General features: G+C 38.2%; 1 protein-coding gene across 5 annotated transcripts in view; it reads right to left on the reverse strand.

Annotated features, from left to right (window-relative positions):
• Positions 1-19,921, reverse strand: part of SHLD2 (shieldin complex subunit 2) — a 127,163-nt gene that overhangs the window by 40,441 nt on the left and 66,801 nt on the right. For all 5 annotated transcript variants that reach the window (XM_057505834.1, XM_036926535.2, XM_057505832.1 and 2 more), the window contains one exon: positions 13,009-13,116. In XM_057505834.1, coding sequence (XP_057361817.1) covers positions 13,009-13,116 — 108 coding nt within the window. The remainder of the gene's footprint in view (positions 1-13,008; positions 13,117-19,921) is intronic.

The raw sequence follows: 19,921 nt of genomic DNA on the forward strand, positions 1-19,921 counted from the left end.
ATGAATTTTTGAACTATTTCTTCCAGTTCATTGAGGAATGTTGCTGGTAATTTGATAGGGATTGCATCGAATCTGTATATTGCTTTGGGCAGGATGGCCATTTTGATTATATTAATTCTTCCTAGCCAAGAGCATGGGATGAGTTTCCATTTGTTAGTGTCCTCTTTAATTTCTCTTAAGAGTGTCTTATAGTTTTCAGGGTATAGGTCTTTCACTTCCTTGGTTAGGTTTATTCCTAAGTATTTTATTCTTTTAAATGCAATTGTGAATGGAATTGTTTTCCTGATTTCTCTTTCAATTAGTTCATTATTAGTGTATAGGAAAGCCACAGATTTCTGTGTGTTAATTTGGTATCCTGCAACTTTGCTGTATTCTGATATCAGTTCTAGTAGTTTTGGAGCAGAGTCTTTAGGGTTTTTTATGTACAATATCATGTCATCTGCAAATAGTGACAGTTTAACTTCTTCTTTACTAATTAGGATTCCTTGTATTTCTTTGTTTTGTCTAATTGCCATGGCTAGGATCTCCAGTACTATGTTGAATAACAGTGGGGAGAGTGGGCATCCCTGTCTTGTTCCCGATCTCAGAGGAAAAGCTTTCAGCTTCTCATTGTTCAGTATGATGTTGGCTGTAGGTTTATCATATATGGCCTTTATTATGTTGAGGTACTTGCCCTCAATACCCATTTTGTTGTGAGTTTTTATCATGAATGGATGTTGAATTTTTTTCAAATGCTTTTTCAGCATCTATGGAGTAGATCATGAGGTTTTTGTCCTTCTTTTCGTTGATGTGGTGGATGATGTTGATGGCTTTTTGAATGTTGTACCATCCTTGCATCCCTGAGATGAATCCCACTTGGTCATGGTGTATGATCCTTTTGATGTATTTTGAATTCGGTTTGCTAATATTTTGTTGAGTATTTTTGCATCTACGTTCATCAGGGATATTGGTCTGTAATTTTCTTTTTTGGTGGGGTCTTGGCCTGGTTTTGGTATTAGGGTGATGTTGGCCTCATAGAATGAGTTTGGGAGTATTCCCTCCTCTTGTATTTTTTGGAAAACTTTAAGGAGAATGGGTATTATATCTTCTCTGTATGTCTAATAAAATTCCGAGGTAAATCCATCTGGCCTGTGGGTTTTGTTCTTTGGTAATTTTTTTATTACTGCTTCAATTTCTTTGTTGGTAATTGGTTTGTTTAGATTTTGTGTTTCTTTCTAGGTCAGTCTTGGACGGTTGTATTTTACTAGGAAGTTGTCCATTTCTTCTAGGTGTTCCAGCTTGTTAGCGTATAGGTTTTCATAGTAGTCTCTAATAATTCTTTGTATTTCTGTGGGGTTCGTCGTGATGTTTCCTTTCTCATTTCTGATCCTGTTGATGTGTGTTGATTCTCTTTTTCTCTTAATAAGTCTGGCTAGAGGCCTATCTATTTTGTTTATTTTCTCAAAGAACCAGCTCTTGGTTTCATTGATTTTTTTCTATTGTTTTATTCTTCTCAATTTTATTTATTTCTTCTCTGATCTTCATTATGTCCCTCCTTCTGCTGACTTTAGGCCTCATTTGTTCTTCTTTTTCCAATCTCAATAATTGTGACTTTAGACTATTCATTTGGGTTTGTTCTTCCTTCTTCAAGTATGCCTGCATTGCTATATACTTTGCTCTTAAGACTGGTTTCGCTGCATCCCACAGAAGTTGGGGCTTTGTGTTGTTGTTGTCATTTGTTTCCATATATTGCTGGATCTCCATTTTGATTTGGTCATTGATCCATTGATTATTTAGGAGCATGTTGTTAAGCCTCCATGTGTTTGTGGGCCTTTTTGCTTTCTTTGTACAATTTAGTTCTAGTTTTATACCTTTATAGTCTGAAAAGTTGGTTGGTAGAATTTCATTCTTTTTGAATCATTACTGAGGCTCTTTTCGTGGCCTAGTATATGGTCTATTCTGGAGAATGTTCCATGTGCACTTGAGAAGAATGTGTATCCTGTTACTTTTGGGTGTAGAGTTCTATAAATGTCTATTAGGTCCATCTGTTCTAGTGTGTTGTTCAGTGCCTCTGTGTCCTTACTTATTTTCTGTCTGGTGGATCTATCCTTTGGAGTGAGTGGCGTGTTGAAGTCTCCTAAAATGAATGCATTGCATTCTATTTCCTCCTTTAGTTCTGTTAGTATTTGTTTCACATATGCTGGTGTTCCTGTGTTGGGTGCATATATATTTATAATGGTTATATCCTCTTGTTTGACTGACCCGTTTATCATTATATAATGTCCTTCTTTATCTCTTGTTACTTTATTTGTTTTGAAGTCTATTTTGTCTGATACTAGTACTGCAACACCTACTTTTTTCTCCCTGTTGTTTGCATGAAATATCTTTTTCCATTCCTTGACTTTTAGTCTGTGCATGTCTTTGGGTTTGAGGTGAGTCTCTTGTAAGGAGCATATAGATGGGCCTTGTTTTTTTATCCATTCAGTGACTCTATGTCTTTTGATTGGTGCATTCAGTCCATTTACATTTAGGGTAATTATCGATAGGTATGTACTTATTGACATTGCAGGCTTTAGATTCATGGTTACCAAAGGTTCAAGGTTAATTTCCTTACTATCTAAGAGTCTAACTTAACTCACTTAGTATGCTGTTACAAACACAATGTAAAGGTTCTTTTTTTTTCTCCTTTTTCTTCCTCCTCCATTCTTTATATATTAGGTATCATATTCTGTAGTTTTTGTCTATCACTTCATTGACTTTGGGGATAGTTAATTTAATTTTGCATTTGCTTAGTAATTAGGTATTCTACTTTCTTTCTCTGGTTTTATTACCTCTGGTGAAAGCTATTCAACCTTAGGAACACTTCCATCTATAGCAGTCCCTCCAAAATAGACTGTAGAGATGGTTTGTGGGAGGTAAATTCTCTCAGCTTTTGCTTTCGGCATCTATGGAGATGATCATGTGGTTTTTGTCCTTTTTTTGTTGATGTGTTGGATGATGTTGATGGATACTCAAATGTTGTACCATCCTTGCATCCCTGGAATAAATCCTACTCGATCATGATGAATGATCTTTTTGATGTATTTTTGAATTCAGTTTGCTAATATTTTGTTAAGTATTTTTGCATCTATGTTCATCAGGAATATTGGTCTGTAATTTTCTTTTTTTGTGGTGACTGCCTGGTTTTGGTATTAGAGTGATGCTGGCCTCATAGAATGGGTTTGGAAGTATTCCCTCTTCTTCTACTCTTTGAAAAACTTTAAGGAGGATGGGGTATTAGGTCTTCACTAAATGTTTGATAAAATTCAGCGGTGAAGCCATCTGGTACAGGGATTTCATTCTTCAGTACGTTTATGATTACCAGTTCAATTTTGTTGCTGGTAATTGGTCTGTTCAGATTTTCTGTTTCTTCCTGGGTCAGCCTTGGAAGGTTGTATTTTTCTAGAAAGTTGTCCATTTCTTCCAGGTTATCTGGTTTGTTAGCATATTATTTTTCATAGTATTGTCTAATAATTCTTTGTATTTCTGTGGTGTCCATAGTGACTTTTCCTTTTTCAGTCCTGATTCTTTTTATGTGAGTGGACTCTCTTTTTTTCTTGATAAGTCTGGGTAGGGGTTTATCTATTTTGTTTATTTTCTTGAAGAACCAGGTCTTGCTTTCATTGATTCTTTCTATTGTTTTATTCTTCTCGATTTTATTTATTTATGCTCTAATCTTTATTATGTTCCTCCTTCTACTGACTTTGGGCCTCATTTGTTCTTCTTTTTCTAGTTTTGTTAATTGTGAGTTTAGACTAATCATATGGGATTGTTCTTCTTTCCTGAGGTAGGCCTGTATTGCAATATAGTTTCCTCTTAGCATGGTCTTTGCTGCATCCCACAGATTTTTGCGGTGTTGAATTATTGTTGTCAGTTGTCTCCATATATTGCTTGATCTCTGTTTTTATTTGGTCATTGATCCATTGGTTATTTAGGAGCATGTTGTGATGCCTCCATGTGTTTGTGGGATTTTTCATTTTGTTTGAGTATTTTATTTCTAGTTTCATACTTTTGTGGTCTGAGAAACTGGTCGGTACAATTTCAATCTTTTTTAATTTACTGAGGCTCTTTTTGTGGCCTAGTATATGATCTATTCTTGAAAATGTTCCATGTGCACTTGAGAAGAATGTGTGTTCTGCTGCTTTTGGATGTAGAGTTCTGTATATGTCTGTTAGGTCCATCTTTTCTAAAGTGTTGTTCAGTGCCTCTATCTCCTTAATTATTTTCTGTCTGTTTGATCTGTCCTTCAGAGTGAGTGGAGTGTTGAAGTCTCCTGGAATGAATGCATTGTATTCTATTTCCCCTTTTAATTCTGTTAGGATTTGTTTCACATATGTAGGTGCTCCTGTGTTGGGTGCACAGATATTTATAATGGTTATATCTTCTTGTTGGATTGACCCTTTACATTATGTAATGTCCGTCTTTGTCTCCTGTGACTTCCTTTGTTTTAAAGTTTATTTTGTCTGATACAAGTAATGCAACTCCTGCTTTTTTCTCCCTACTAGTTACATGAAATATCTTTTTTCATCCCTTCACTTTTAGTCTGTGTATGTCTTTGGGTTTAAAGTGAGTCTCTTGTAGGCAGCATATAGACGAGTCTCATTTTTTATCCATTCAGTGACTTTATGTCTTTTGATTGGTGCATTCATTTCATTTACATTTGGGGTGATTATCGATAAGTATGTAGTTATTGCCATTGCAGGCTTTAGATTCGTGGTTACCAAAGGTTCAAGGTTAACTTCCTTACTATCTAAGAGTCTAACTTAACTCACTGAGTATGCTATTACAAACATAATCTAAAGGTTCTTTTTATCTTCCTCCTCCATTCTTTATATATTAGGTATGATATTCTGTACTCTGTCTATCCCTTGATTGACTTTGGAGATAGTTACTTTAATTTTGCATTTGCTTAGTAATTAGCTGTTCTACTTTCTTTACTGTGGTTTTATTACCTCTGGTGACAGCTATTCAACCTTAGGAATGCTTCCATCTATAGCGGTCCCTCCAAAATATACTGTATAGATGGTTTGTGGGAGGTAAATTCTCTCAGCTTTTGCTTATATGGAAATTGTTTAATCCCGCCTTCAAATTTAAATGATAACCTTGCCAGGTAGAGTATTCTTGGTTCAAGGCCCTTTTGTTTCATTGCATTAAATACATCATGCCATTCCCTTCTGGCCTGTAAGGTTTCTGCTGAGAAGTCTGATGATAGCCTGATGGGCTTTTCTTTGTATGTGATCTTATTTCTCTCTCTGGCTGCTTTTAATAGTCTGTCCTTAAGATTGATCTTTGCCATTTTAGTTACTATATGTCTTGGTGTTGTCTTCCTTGGGTCCCTTGTATTGGGAGATCTGTGTACCTCCATGACCTGAGAGACTATCTCCTTCCCCAGATTGGGGAAGTGTTCAGCAATTACCTCCTCAAAGACACTTTCTATCCCTTTTTCTCTTCTTCTTCTGGTACCACTTCAATGCTAATATTGTTCCATTTGGATTCGTCACAAATATTCTTTCATTCTTAGAGATCCTTTTTTCTCTGTGTGCCTCAGCTTCTTTGTATTCCTCTTCTCTAGTTTCTATTTCATTTATTGCCTCCTCCACCATATCTAATCTGCTTTTAATACCCTTCATTTTGCTCTTCAATGATTGGATCTCTGACCGGAATTCATTCATGAGTTCTTGAATATTTGTCTGTACCTCCATGAGCATGTTAATGATTTTTATTTTGGAATCCCTTTCAGGAAGACTCATGTGGTCAGTGTCATTTAAATCTTTCTCAGGTGTTGTATTCATAATTTTACTTTGAACCAGGTTCCTTTAGCTTTTCATATTTGTATATGGCACCCTCTAGTGCCCAGAATCTCTACTCTCTGGACTCTCTGGACTCTCTGGAGCTGTTCAGCCCCTGAAGCAATGCCTGGATCACCGGGGAGTGGTATTGGTGTCTGGGGGTAGGAAAGAGCTGTTTCTTGCTTCCTGGCTGCTATGCCTGTCTCCACTGCCTGAACCAGTGGGCCGAGCACACAGCCTCCTTGCTTTGCATTTGTAGTTGCTGTAGGTAGATCTTTCCTCTGGCTGGCTTAACGCCAGGGTAGGGTTTGCTGGTTTGCAAGCCAGCTGGGGCTGGCTGGGAGAAAGTTGCAGTAGGCTGCGTATCACGGAGGGGGTTCTTGGCATTGTGTAGCCAGCCAGGGAGCTGGAGTGCCTGAAGATCATGAAAGCTCCCAACCTGCTGGGCAGAGTGCACCAAGACAATTTTTTCTATGTGTCCTTTCTCCTGAGCAGTAAGTTCTGTGCAATCCTTGCCCCTTTATCAGCCCTTTTGTTGTTAGGAAGTCTCTCAGACTGCCCACCTTTCTTTTGTCCCAGAGCAGCCATATATGGATCCCTGTTTTCCACAAGCATCTGGAATCTCAGTCTCTCCAGGAATTCTGCCTCTATTAGCTTTCCAACCCCCTAATCATGAGAGTACCATGCAAGCAGTATGAAATGTAGGTTTGTGCTCTCAGATCAGATCTCCAGAGTTAGGCATTCAGCATTCCCAGGCCTCCACTCCCTCCCTGCTCCATTTCTCTTCCTCCCGCTGGTGAGCTGGGGTGGGGGAAGGGCTTGGGTCCTGCTGGGTCATGGCTTTGGTACATTACCCTGTTCCATAAAGTTTATTCTTTTCTCCAGGTGTATGCAATTTGGCACAGTCCTCTTTCCTGTTGCTCTTTCAGGATTAGTTGTATTAATTATATTTTCGTATTATATGCGGTTTTAGGAGGAAGCCTCTGCCTCACCTCTCACACCACCATCTTTAATCCTTTGCTACATAGTTTCTTAAAACATTTTTTTAAACTGTTAGACTTACAAAAAGATTAGAGTTCCCTTATGTACCTCACTCTATGTCCTCTAATGTGAACATCTTACCTAATCAGGAACAGGAGATTAATACTGGTTAAAAAAATATTAGATATAGATCATTTTCAAAATTTACCAATTTTCTCACTAATATCCTACTACTTAGGATCCTATGCAGGACTCCACATTACATTTAGTTGTTATTTTGCTTTAGTCTCTTCCAGTCTGTTTATCAGTCTTTCTTATCTTTCATGATCTTGACACATCTGAAGAGTATTACTCAATTACTTTGTAAAATGTTCCTCTATATGGGTTTCTTCAGTGTTACCTCATGATTGGAATGAGGTTATGCAATTTTGGCAAAAAATAGCACAAGAATTATGCTGTGTCCCTCTCAATGCATCATAACAAAGGATTCATGATATCCATATATCTTATTACTGATATTTACTTTACTCAGTTAAATTGGCATCTGCCAAGTTTCTTCACTGTAGAGTTATTTTCTCCTTGGAAACTCATAACTATCTTGGGGAGATGTTTTGAGATGCTGCAATCCTGTTTCTCATCAAACTTCTACCTAATAATGTTACCATTTATCAGTGGAACCTTGTCTGCAATATTTATTACTATGATGTCTGCCTAATGGCAATTCTTTTACATTTATTCATTGGAATTCTATTGTGAGAAAGAACTCTCTCTTACTGATTGATTGATTTGATTTAGTCAGTTAGTTCAATGTTTTTTTATATCAGTATGGACCCATAAGTATCTTATTTCATGGGTTATAATCCAATACTTACTTACTTTTTATTTACTTACTTATTTATTTACTTAAATTGTTCCAGTTTGGGCCAGCCGGTGCTCCCTCAGGATGGCTTCAGTGTTCTTCCAAAAACCCTTTTTTGTATTTTTCTAGAAAGCTGTCCATTTCTTCCAGGTTATCCAATTTGTTAGCATATCCTTTTTCATAGCATCCCCTAATAATAATTTATATTTCTGTGATGTCCATAGTGATTTTTTTCCTTTCTCATTTCTAATTCTGTTTATGTGTGTAGACTCTCTTTTTTTCTTGGTAAGTCTGGCTAGGAGTTTATCTATTTTGTTTACTTTCTTGAAGAACCAGCTCCTATTTTCATTGATTTTTTTCTGTTGCTTTATTCTTCTCAATTTTATTTATTTATTTTCTGATCTTTATTATGTCCCTCCTTCTGCTGACTTTGCGCTTCATTTGCTCTTTTTTCTAGTTTCATTAATTGTGAGTTTAGACTGTTCTTCTTTCTTGAGGTAAGCCTATATTGTAATATACTTCCCTTTTAGCACAGCCTTGGCTGCATCCAACAGATTTTGCAATGTTGAGTTATTGTTATCATTTGCCTCCATATATTGCTTGATCTCTGTTTTTCTTTGGTCATTGATCCATTGATTATTTAGAAGCACATTGTTAAGCCTCCATGTGTTTGTGAGCTTTTTGTTTTCTTTGCATAATTTATTTCTAGTTTAATACCTTTGTGGTCTGAAAAGCTGGTTGATACAATTTCAATCCTTCTGAATTTACTGAGGCTTTTTTTGTGGCCTAGTATATGATATATTATTGAAAATGTTCCATGTGCACTTGAGAAGAATGTGTATCCTGTTGCTTTTGGGTGGAGTGTTCTGTAGATGTCTGTTAGGTCCATCTCTTCTAATGTGTTGTTTAGTGCCTCTGTCTCTTTACTTATTTTCTGTCTGGTTGATCTGTCCTTTGGAGTGAGTGTATGTTGAAGTCTCCTAAAATGAATGCACTGCATTCTATTTCCCCCTTTAATTCTGTTAGGATTTGTTTCACATTTGTAGGTGCTCCTATGTTGTTTGCATAGATATTTATAATGGTTATATCCTCTTGTTGGACTGACCCCCTTTATCATTATGTAATGTCCTTCTTTGTCTCTTGTGACTTTCTTCATTTTGAAGTCTATTTTGTCTGATAGAAGTAGTGCAACTGCTGCCTTTTTCTCCCTATGAGTTGCATGAAATATCTTTTTCCATCCCTTCACTTTTATTCTGTGTATGTCTTTGGGTTTGAAGTGAGTCTCTTGTAGGCAGCATATAGACGAGTCTCATTTTTTTATCCATTTAGTAACTCTATGTCTTTTGATTGGTGCATTCAGACCATTTACATTTAGGGTGATTAATGATAGATATGTACTTATTGCCATTGAAGGCTTTAGATTTGTGGTTACCAAAAGTTCAAGGGTAATTTCTTTACTATCTAACAGTCTAACTTAACTCACTGAGTATGCTATTACAAGCACAATCTAAAGGTTCTTTTTTTTTCTCCTTTTTCTTCCTCCTCCATTCTTTATATATTAGGTATGATATTCTGTACTCTGTCTATCCCTTGATTGACTTTGGGAATAGTTAATTTAATTTTGCATTTGCTTAGTAATTAGCTGTTCTACTTTCTTTACTGTGGTTTTATTACCTCTGGTGACAGCTATTCAACCTTAGGAACACTTCCCTCTATAGCAGTCCCTCCAAAATATACTGTAGAGACGGTTTGTGGGAGGTAAATTCTCTCGGCTTTTGCTTATATGGAAATTGTTTAATCCCGCCTTCAAATTTAAATGATAATCTTGCCAGGTAGAGTATTCTTGGTTCAAGGCCCTTCTGTTTCATTGCATTAAATATATCATGCCACTCCCTTCTGGCCTGTACAGCTTCTGTTGAGAAATCTGATAGCCTTATGAGTTTTCCTTTGTATGTGATGTATTTTCTCTCTCTGGCTGCTTTTAATAGTCTGTCCTTAACATTGATCTTTGCCTTTTCAATTACTATTTGTCTTGGTGTTGTGTCCCTTAGCTTCCCTTGTATTGGGAGATCTGTGCACCTCCATGGCCTGAGAGACTATTTCCTTCCACAGACTGGAGAAGTTTTCAGCAATTACCTCTTCAAAGACACTTTTTATCCCTTTTACCCTCTCTTCTTCTTCTGGTACCCCTATAATGTGGATATTGTTACATTTGGATTTGTCACACAGTTCTCTCAATATTCCTTCATTCTTAGAGATCCTTTTTTCTCTGTGTGCCTCAGCTTCTTGTGCTCCTCTTCTCTAATTTCTATTTCATTTACTGTATCCTCCACTTCTCTAATATGATTTTAAATCCCTCCATTGTACGTTTCATTTCAGATACTATATTTTTCAGTTTGTATCTCATTTTTTAATTCCTCCCTGAGGTCTTGAATATTTTTCTGTAGCTCCATGAGCATGTTTATGATTTTTATTTTGAAACCTCTTTCAGGAAGATTGGTGAGTTCTGTTTCACTTAGCCCTCTTTCTCGTGTTTGTGGGATTTTGGTTTGTACCAGGTTCCTTTGACATTTCATTTTTGTAGGTGGAGCCCTCTAGTGACCAGAAGCTGTACTTTCTGGAGCTGCTCAGTCCCTGGAGTGATGGCAGCGGTTGCAGGCAAGCAGTGCTGGTGCCTGCGGGGAGGAAAAAAGCTCTTTCCTGCTTCCTGGCTGCAGTGTCTGCCTCCACTGCCAGGGCCAGTGGGCCAAGTACACAGGGAGGAGCCTCTATGTCATGCATAGCTGCTGTAGGTGGGGCCACCTTCCGGCTGGCCTGGCGCAATGGTGGGGGAAGCCAGTTTGCAAGCAGATGCCATCTGGGAGGAACAACCAGCAGATTGCGTATTGTGGTGGGGGTCTCATAGCTGCGTTACCAGCCAGGGGGATGGGGCACATGAAGCTCCTGAAAGTTCCCAACCTGCTGGGCTGAGTATGCCTGGACAATTTTGTCTACCTGCCCTTTCTCCTCAGCAGCAAATTCTCTGCAATCCTTGTCCCTTTAGCCTCCCTCTCACTATTAGTAAGTCTCTCAGACTGCCTGCCTTTCTTTTGTCCCAGAGCAGCTGGTTGTGGGTATCTGTTCTCCACAAGTGGCTAGAATCTGTCTCTCCAAGTAGTCTCTAAGTCTCTCTAAAGTCTTAGCTTTCCAACCTCCGAAGTCTCCAGAGCACCGTGTAATGTAGGTTCATGCTCCCAGAGCATATCTCCAGGGCTGGGTGTTCAGCATCCTAGGCCTCCACCCCCTCCCTGCTTCGTTTCTCTTCTTCCTGCTGGTGAGCTCGGGTAGGTGAAGGACTTGGGTCCTGCTGGATAACGGCTTTGGTACTTTACCCTTTTCCATGCAGTCTGCTCTGTTCCCCAGGTGTAGGCAGTCAGCGTACTATGTGTTCTTTTTTGACCTTTGCATTTTTCACATAACAGTATGTTTTGGAAATCACTTCATATCAGTTTATAGTACTCTTTTTCATTCTTTTTTATCACTGCATAGTATTCCAATATGTGGCCGTACCATAATTTAATCAACCATCCTGCTGTGTTGTGCAATTATAAACAATACTTCAGTGAATAATCTTGTGCATATGTATTTTCATATTGTAGTTGTGTCTTCAGGACCAATTCCTAAAATAGGCTTGCTTGGTTGAAACCTAAGCACATTGTAAATTTGTTAGGTGTTACTCAATATCCCTCCAGATGGGTTGTAGCAATTTGCATTCCCACCAGCAATACGTAAGACAGTCTGTTTTCCCACCACCTCACCAACAGGATGTGCTGTCATGTTTTTAGTTTTTACCAAAAATGATATGTGTAATTTTAATTTGAATTTCTCATGTCTTTTCCCATTTTCCCATCAGATCCCTTGTCGCTCAATTTTTAGGAGTTCTCTATACATTAGGAATATACCTAGCTCTTCTTTCATGTTTGTTTTCCCATATGAATGTTAGAATCATGTTGTATATGCCATAGCATAGTTTGCTGATCTTTTCATTGAGACTGCACTGAACTTATAAATTAACTTATGGGGAACTGATACCATTATCATGTTGAGTCATCCTATCCAAGAATAGGGAATGCTGCCTTTCCATTTGTTCATGTCTTTATTTCTTTCTGGAATGTTTAAATTTTTTCCTCATAGAGATTTTGCATATTTCTTGTTAAATTTATTCTGAAGTATCTTCTTTATTGCTATTGTAAATAGTTTTTCTCAACCATTATGCCCTCTGGTTAATGTTTGTGTATATGAAGCCTATTGATTTTTTTTAACATTGGCTTTTGTATCCTGTTACACTAGTAAATTCTTTTATTGTTTGAATTGGTTTTATCTTTGATTTCCTAGGTTTCCAAGATACATTATCAGAGCATTTGCACATATAGTTTTCATTCTTCTTCACCTATTCAGATGCCTCTTCTTGTCTAATTGCACTGATTAATAACTCCAGCATAATGATAAAGAGTAGCAGAAATAGTGAGCATCCTTATCTTGTTCCTGATTTTAGTGGAAATGGCTCTAATGTTTCTCCATTAAATAATTCATATATTTTATTCTTTCATTTTTATGGATAAAAAGTATTTAGCTAATAAATTTTTCTCTGATAAGTACCTTAACTGCATCCCATAGATTCTGACATGCAGTGTTTTCATTTTAATTTCTTAAAAATTCTATAATATCAGTTTCTATTTCCCCTTCACCCAGAATTTAATAGGTTTTAAAATTTCCAGAAAAAGGAACATTTTTGGTTATTGTTAATAAATTCTAGTTTTATAGCATTTGATCAGCACATTTGTAATAAATCCATTTTACAGGAGTTACTAATACTTTTTTTGTCATTTAATGGGGGATGGGCACTGAAAGTTCCAATCCTACCACCATATTATTGGTTCCCATGGCAACCAGACCCCATCCTTAAGTGCTTTCCAAAAGTCACTTCATTAACATAAACTCAGTATGATTGAATGGGGTTGATTTTGAATTCAAGATACCTTTATTGATTTTATCACTTGGGAATGCCCAAGGGTTTTAGAAGCTCTGTGCCAGAAATGGGGATGAAGACTCCCTAAAAGGTTAAGAATCACCACTATACTGCTTCTCTGAGAAAAATAAGTAAATGAAACGTGAATCAAATATTTCTTCAAATAAGTTATATATAGTGCACAAGTTCATTTTTCATAAATTCTATTTTCATTGTTACTAAAGTAAAACAAAACTCTCCAGCTAACCTGTTTAGATAACATTTTTATAAAATTACCATTTTAACTCTGCTTTTTTCTAATATGTTATATACTGTAAATACTAAGAAATTATTGTATTTAAAATGCACCTTACATTCTTCAGGCTGGATAGATGAATAACTCCCAAGATTAAATAAATGACTGGTATATGTTGATTGTAGTACTGTCTCACCAACCCAATGATCTTCATGAACAGTAACATCTAGAAAGGGGGAAAAAAGTTCTCATCATCCCATACGTTCCTTCACACTGTGGTTAACTTACCAATCATAGCAAAAAATGTTATGCATGCCTCTCACATGCCAGGCAACTGAAGTTCAAATATATTAAATTGTCTACCTAAAGGCACAAAATGATAAGTAGCAAATCCATAATCTGAATTTAGGTATGTCTGTATGTAGGTAAAATAACAAAATGGCTTCTGTATATTCAAACAATACCGATATGGAAGCTCACTGTTATATAGAGTGGGTTAATGGCTTTTGCTTACATAAGACAAATGTTATAATGTGTGTTTCTGATAAATGAAAAGTAAATCATTTAGGGCCACAAAGCAAAGCAGTGGTTCCAAAGTAGTAGTGTCTAAAAGAGTAAATAATATTCAGTATGCATTTACCCTTTCTGCTCTAAACATATATGAATATAATGTAAGGCATTCTTAAAGGACTTTGATTTTTTTTTTAATAGCATGGTAACCATCTTCTACAAATGTTAAAAATGAAAGACTTTGGAGGTAAGGAACACTTTCCAATAGGAAAAAGAGAGCTGTATGATCTAAGATGGATAATCATTTAGTGAAACTAAACATATCAACAGGTAGAAACAATTTTAAGAAGGGCAAAAAGTGTAAGAGACAGAGGCAGAGACAGGTCGATCCAAGGCAGGGTATCATCAGTGTATAAAATGGTAGCAATATAAAGATAAGAGCAACAAAATAATTTCAAAATGATAAAGAAAAACAAGAATGCATAAATTCTAAGTAACTACTTCCAAAATTCCATCCCAGACCCTCTCCTCAGCTTCTAACCCATTTACCCACATTTATCCACAACAGCATAATGGACATTCCTGACTGTATATTCTATTGGTTCCCCAAACTCAGCATTGTTCAAACTTCCTCTCTTCTCAAATGACCCATCTCATTTGTTGGCACTGTGCTGCTAGCCAGGTAAATTAAAATCCTGAACATCTACCTCTCCTTTCCCACCTTTTTCTCCAAGTCCCCACCTGTTGGCCTGCCCCCATCTTACACATTCCTCTCTCCTAACAGATCCCCTTACCACCTCCAGTCCATGTCCCACAATGCTAATGAGTGTTTTATCAAGAACATTAATGACATCTGTTGGCTCTCTTCAAAAACCCTCAACAGCTCCCCACTGCCTGGCCAGGAATAGCTAGCACAGCATTCAAGACTTTTCACAATCTGATGTTCAGAGTGCCTGATCTTCAGGAAGAAATAAGGAATTTCAAGGAAAGACTTCTGGAAACTAGACGGTAAAAGCTATGTTGGATTAGTGACATGTTAATTACTGGTGATGGGTGGCAGGAATTGAGAGCCCAGCCCTTGCCTGCTGTTTGTCCTCTTCTGCCCTCTCACTGATATATCCTGGCTCCTCTTCTGTTAGCTCTTTAAACATTGGTTTCTCACAGTTAAGTTTGCCTTCTGTCTTCACTCTAGTCCATGGTCTCCCTTAAACAATCCTTACAGAATCTCTTCATTCTATTGCTTAAAGTGGAACAGCAAAATGCCAATCATGTTACATAAAATGTTTCCATTTTAGGTGTATATCAGTAGGTAGTATGAGATAGTCAACATGGAGGTATGATAATGTACAATTGGATACTATTAATTAAAATGGGATTTCACTCATAAGTTTCTATGCAAATATAATTTCACTACTAATGGAAACAATGGAAAAGTACAGATTTCTCTTCATTCCACGAAGTTTCCATCAGTTTCACACAAACAAAAAAGACTTACTCAGACATTGGTGAACTAGATATTTTTCCCCTAAGGAAGTAAGACAAAGCAAGAAATAAAAACAGGTATTTTTTAAAAAGTAACCAAAGAGAGGGGCGGAAGATGGCGGCGTGAGTAGAGCAGCGGAAATCTCCTCCCAAAACAACATATATCTATGAAAATATAACAAAGACAACCCTTCCTAGAATAAAGACCAGAGGACACAGGACAATATCCAGACCACATCCGCACCTGAGAGAACCCAGCGCCTCGCGAAGGGGGTAAGATACAAGCCCCGGCCCCGCGGGAGCCGAGCGCCCCTCCCCCCCAGCTCCCAGAGGGAGAAGAGCAGGCAGAGCGGGAGGGAGACGGAGCCCAGGGCTGCCGAACACCCAGCCCCAGCCATCCGGGCCAGAGTGCAGGGCCCTCGATACTGGGAAAACAGGGCAGCAAGAACAGTGAGCAGGCACTGAAGGCTGGGCAACAGAGGACATAAGAAAAGCGCGCGACCATTTTTTTTTTTTTTTTTTTTTGCTTTTTTGCTGCTTTGTTTTGGCGAGCGCTTTTTGGAAGTCTTAAAGGGACAGGGACCCCAATATTAGGGAAACAGGGCAGAAAGACCGGTGAGCAGAGGCCTGAAGCTGGCACCGGAGAATAAAGAAAAACGAACGACCACCTTTTTTTTTTTTAATTAAAAATTTTTTTTTTTTTTAATTAAAAAAATTTTTTTTCTTGTTTTTTTTGTGGTCGTTGTTTTGTTTTGGCGGGTGCTTTTTGGAAGTCTTAAAGGGGCAGGGCGGGTCACTTAATCCAGAGGTAGGGAATCCGGGATCTCTGGGCACCCTAACCCCTGGGCTGCAGGGAGCAGGGAGGCCCCTTACGGAGATAAATAGCCTCCCAGCAGCTCCTGCTCCAACGCGACTCCACCATTTTGGAGTAGCTGCCCGAGCCAGGCCACGCCCACAGCAACAGCGGAGATTAACTCCATAGCAGCCGGGCAGGAAGCAGAAACCCTGTCTGCGCGCAGCTGCGCAGCACAAGCCACTAGAGGCCGCTGTTCTCCCAAGAGAGGAGGGCCACAAACCAACAAGAAAGGAAGTCCTTCCAGCCGTCACTCGTCCCAGTTCTGCAGACTATTCCTATCACCATGAAAAGGCAAAGCTACAGGCAGACAAAGATCACAGAGACAACACCAGAGAAGGAGACAGACCTAACCAGTCTTCCTGACAAAGAATTCAAAATAAGAATCATAAACATGCTGACAGAGATGCAGAGAAATACGCAAGAAAAATGGGATGAAGTCCGGAAAGAGATCACAGATGCCAGAAAGGAGATCGCAGAAATGAAACAAACTCTGGAAGGGTTTATAAGCAGAATGGATAGAATGCAAGAGGCCATTGATGGAATTGAAATCAGAGAACAGGAACGCATAGAAGCTGACATAGAGAGAGACAAAAGGATCTCCAGGAATGAAACAATATTAAGAGAACTGTGTGACCAATCTAAAAGGAGCAATATCCGTATTATAGGGGTCCCAGAAGAAGAAGAGAGAGGCAAAGAGATGGAAAGTATCTTAGAAGAAATAATTGCTGAAAACTTCCCCACACTGGGGGAGGAAGTAATCAAACAGACCACAGAAATACACAGAACCCCCAACAGAAAGGATCCAAGAAGGGCAACACCAAGACACATAATAATTAAAATGGCAAAGATCAAGGACAAGGAAAGAGTGTTAAAGGCAGCTAGAGAGAAAAAGGTCACCTATAAAGGGAAACCCATCAGGCTAACGTCAGATTTCTCAACAGAAACCCTACAGGCCAGAAGAGAATGGCATGATATATTTAATACAATGAAACAGAAGGGCCTTGAACCAAGGATACTGTATCCAGCACGACTATCATTCAAATATGATGGTGGGATTAAACAATTCCCAGACAAACAAAAGCTGAGGGAATTTGCTTCCCACAAACCACCTCTACAGAACATCTTACAGGGACTGCTCTAGATGGGAGCACTCCTAGAAAGAGCAACACAAAACACCCAACATATGAAGAATCGAGGAGGAGGAACAAGAAGGGAGAGAAGAAAAGAATCTCCAGACAGTGTATATAACAGCTCAATAAGCGAGCTAAGTTAGGCAGTAAGATACTAAAGAGGCTAACCTTGAACCTTTGGTAACCACGAATTTAAAGCCTGCAATGGCAATAAGTACATATCTTTCAATAGTCACCCTAAATGTTAATGGGTTGAATGCACCAATCAAAAGACACAGAGTAACAGAATGGATAAAAAAGCAAGACCCATCTATATGCTGCTTACAAGAAACTCACCTCAAACCCAAAGACATGTACAGACTAAAAGTCAAGGGATGGAAAAACATATTTCAAGCAAACAACAGTGAGAAGAAAGCAGGGGTTGCAGTACTAATATCAGACAAAATAGACTTCAAAACAAAGAAAGTAACAAGAGATAAAGAAGGACACTACATAATGATAAAGGGCTCAGTCAAACAAGAGGATATAACCATTCTAAATATATATGCACCCAACACAGGAGCACCAGCATATGTGAAACAAATACTAACAGAACTAAAGGGGGATATAGACTGCAATGCATTCATTCTAGGAGACTTCAACACACCACTCACCCCAAAGGATAGATCCACTGGGCAGAAAATAAGTAAGGACACGGAAGCACTGAACAACACAGTAGAGCAGATGGACCTAATAGACATCTATAGAACTCTACATCCAAAAGCAGCGGGATATACATTCTTCTCAAGTGCACATGGAACATTCTCCAGAATAGACCACATACTAGGCCACAAAAAGAGCCTCAGAAAATTCCAAAAGATTGAAATCCTACCAACCAACTTCTCAGACCACAAAGGCATAAAACTAGAAATAAACTGTACAAATAAAGCAAAGAGGCTCACAAACACATGGAGGCTTAACAACACGCTCCTAAATAATCAATGGATCAATGACCAAATCAAAATGGAGATCCAGCAATATATGGAAACAAATGACAACAACAACACTAAGCCCCAACTTCTGTGGGACACAGCAAAAGCAGTCTTAAGAGGAAAGTATATAGCAATCCAAGCATATTTAAAAAAGGAAGAGCAATCCCAAATGAATGGTCTAATGTCACAATTATCGAAATTGGAAAAAGAAGAACAGATGAGGCCTAAGGTCAGCAGAAGGAGGGACATAATAAAGATCAGAGAAGAAATAAATAAAATTGAGAAGAATAAAACAATAGCAAAAATCAATGAAACCAAGAGCTGGTTCTTCGAGAAAATAAACAAAATAGATAAGCCTCTAGCCAGACTTATTAAGAAGAAAAGAGAATCAACACAAATCAACAGTATCAGAAACGAGAAAGGAAAAATCACGACGGACCCCACGGAAATGCAAAGAATTATTGGAGAATACTATGAAAACCTATATGCTAACAAGCTGGGAAACCTAGGAGAAATGGACAACTTCCTAGAAAAATATAACCTTCCAAGATTGACCCAGGAAGAAACAGAAAATCTAAACAGACCAATTACCAGCAACGAAATTGAAGAGGTAATCAAAAAACTACCAAAGAACAAAACCCCCGGGCCAGATGGATTTACCTCGGAATTTTATCAGACATACAGGGAAGACATAATACCCATTCTCCTTAAAGTTTTCCAAAAAATAGAGGAGGAGGGGATACTCCCAAACTCATTCTATGAAGCTAACATCACCCTAATACCAAAACCAGGCAAAGACCCCACCAAAAAAGAAAACTACAGACCAATATCCCTGATGAACGTAGATGCAAAAATACTCAACAAAATATTAGCAAACCGAATTCAAAAATACATCAAAAGGATCATACACCATGACCAAGTGGGATTCATTCCAGGGATGCAAGGATGGTACAACATTCAAAAGTCCATCAACATCATCCACCACATCAACAAAAAGAAAGACAAAAACCACATGATCATCTCCATAGATGCTGAAAAAGCATTTGACAAAGTTCAACATCCATTCATGTTAAAAACTCTCAGCAAAATGGGAATAGAGGGCAAGTACCTCAACATAATAAAGGCCATCTATGATAAACCCACAGCCAACATTATATTGAACAGCGAGAAGCTGAAAGCATTTCCTCTGAGATCGGGAACTAGACAGGGATGCCCACTCTCTCCACTGTTATTTAACATAGTACTGGAGGTCCTAGCCACGGCAATCAGACAAAATAAAGAAATACAAGGAATCCAGATTGGTAAAGAAGAAGTTAAACTGTCACTATTTGCAGATGACATGATACTGTACATAAAAAACCCTAAAGACTCCACCCCAAAACTACTAGAACTGATATCGGAATACAGCAAAGTTGCAGGATACAAAATCAACACACAGAAATCTGTGGCTTTCCTATATACTAACAATGAACCAACAGAAAGAGAAATCAGGAAAACAACTCCATTCACAATTGCATCAAAAAAAATAAAATACCTAGGAATAAACCTAACCAAAGAAGTGAAAGACTTATACTCTGAAAACTACAAGTCACTCTTAAGAGAAATTAAAGGGGACACTAACAGATGGAAACTCATCCCATGCTCGTGGCTAGGAAGAATTAATATCGTTAAAATGGCCATCCTGCCCAAAGCAATATACAGATTTGATGCAATCCCTATGAAACTACCAGCAACATTCTTCAATGAACTGGAACAAACAATTCAAAAATTCATATGGAAACACCAAAGACCCCGAATAGCCAAAGCAATCCTGAGAAAGAAGAATAAAGTAGGGGGGATCTCACTCCCCAACTTCAAGCTCTACTATAAAGCCATAGTAATCAAGACAATTTGGTACTGGCACAAGAGCAGAGCCACAGACCAATGGAACAGACTAGAGAATCCAGACATTAACCCAGACATATATGGGCAATTAATATTTGATAAAGGAGCCATGGACATACAATGGCGAAATGACAGTCTCTTCAACAGGTGGTGCTGGCAAAACTGGACAGCTACATGTAGGAGAATGAAACTGGACCA

The sequence above is a fragment of the Manis pentadactyla genome, chromosome 8 (assembly GCF_030020395.1).
Source record: "Manis pentadactyla isolate mManPen7 chromosome 8, mManPen7.hap1, whole genome shotgun sequence".
Classification (NCBI taxonomy): domain Eukaryota; kingdom Metazoa; phylum Chordata; class Mammalia; order Pholidota; family Manidae; genus Manis; species Manis pentadactyla.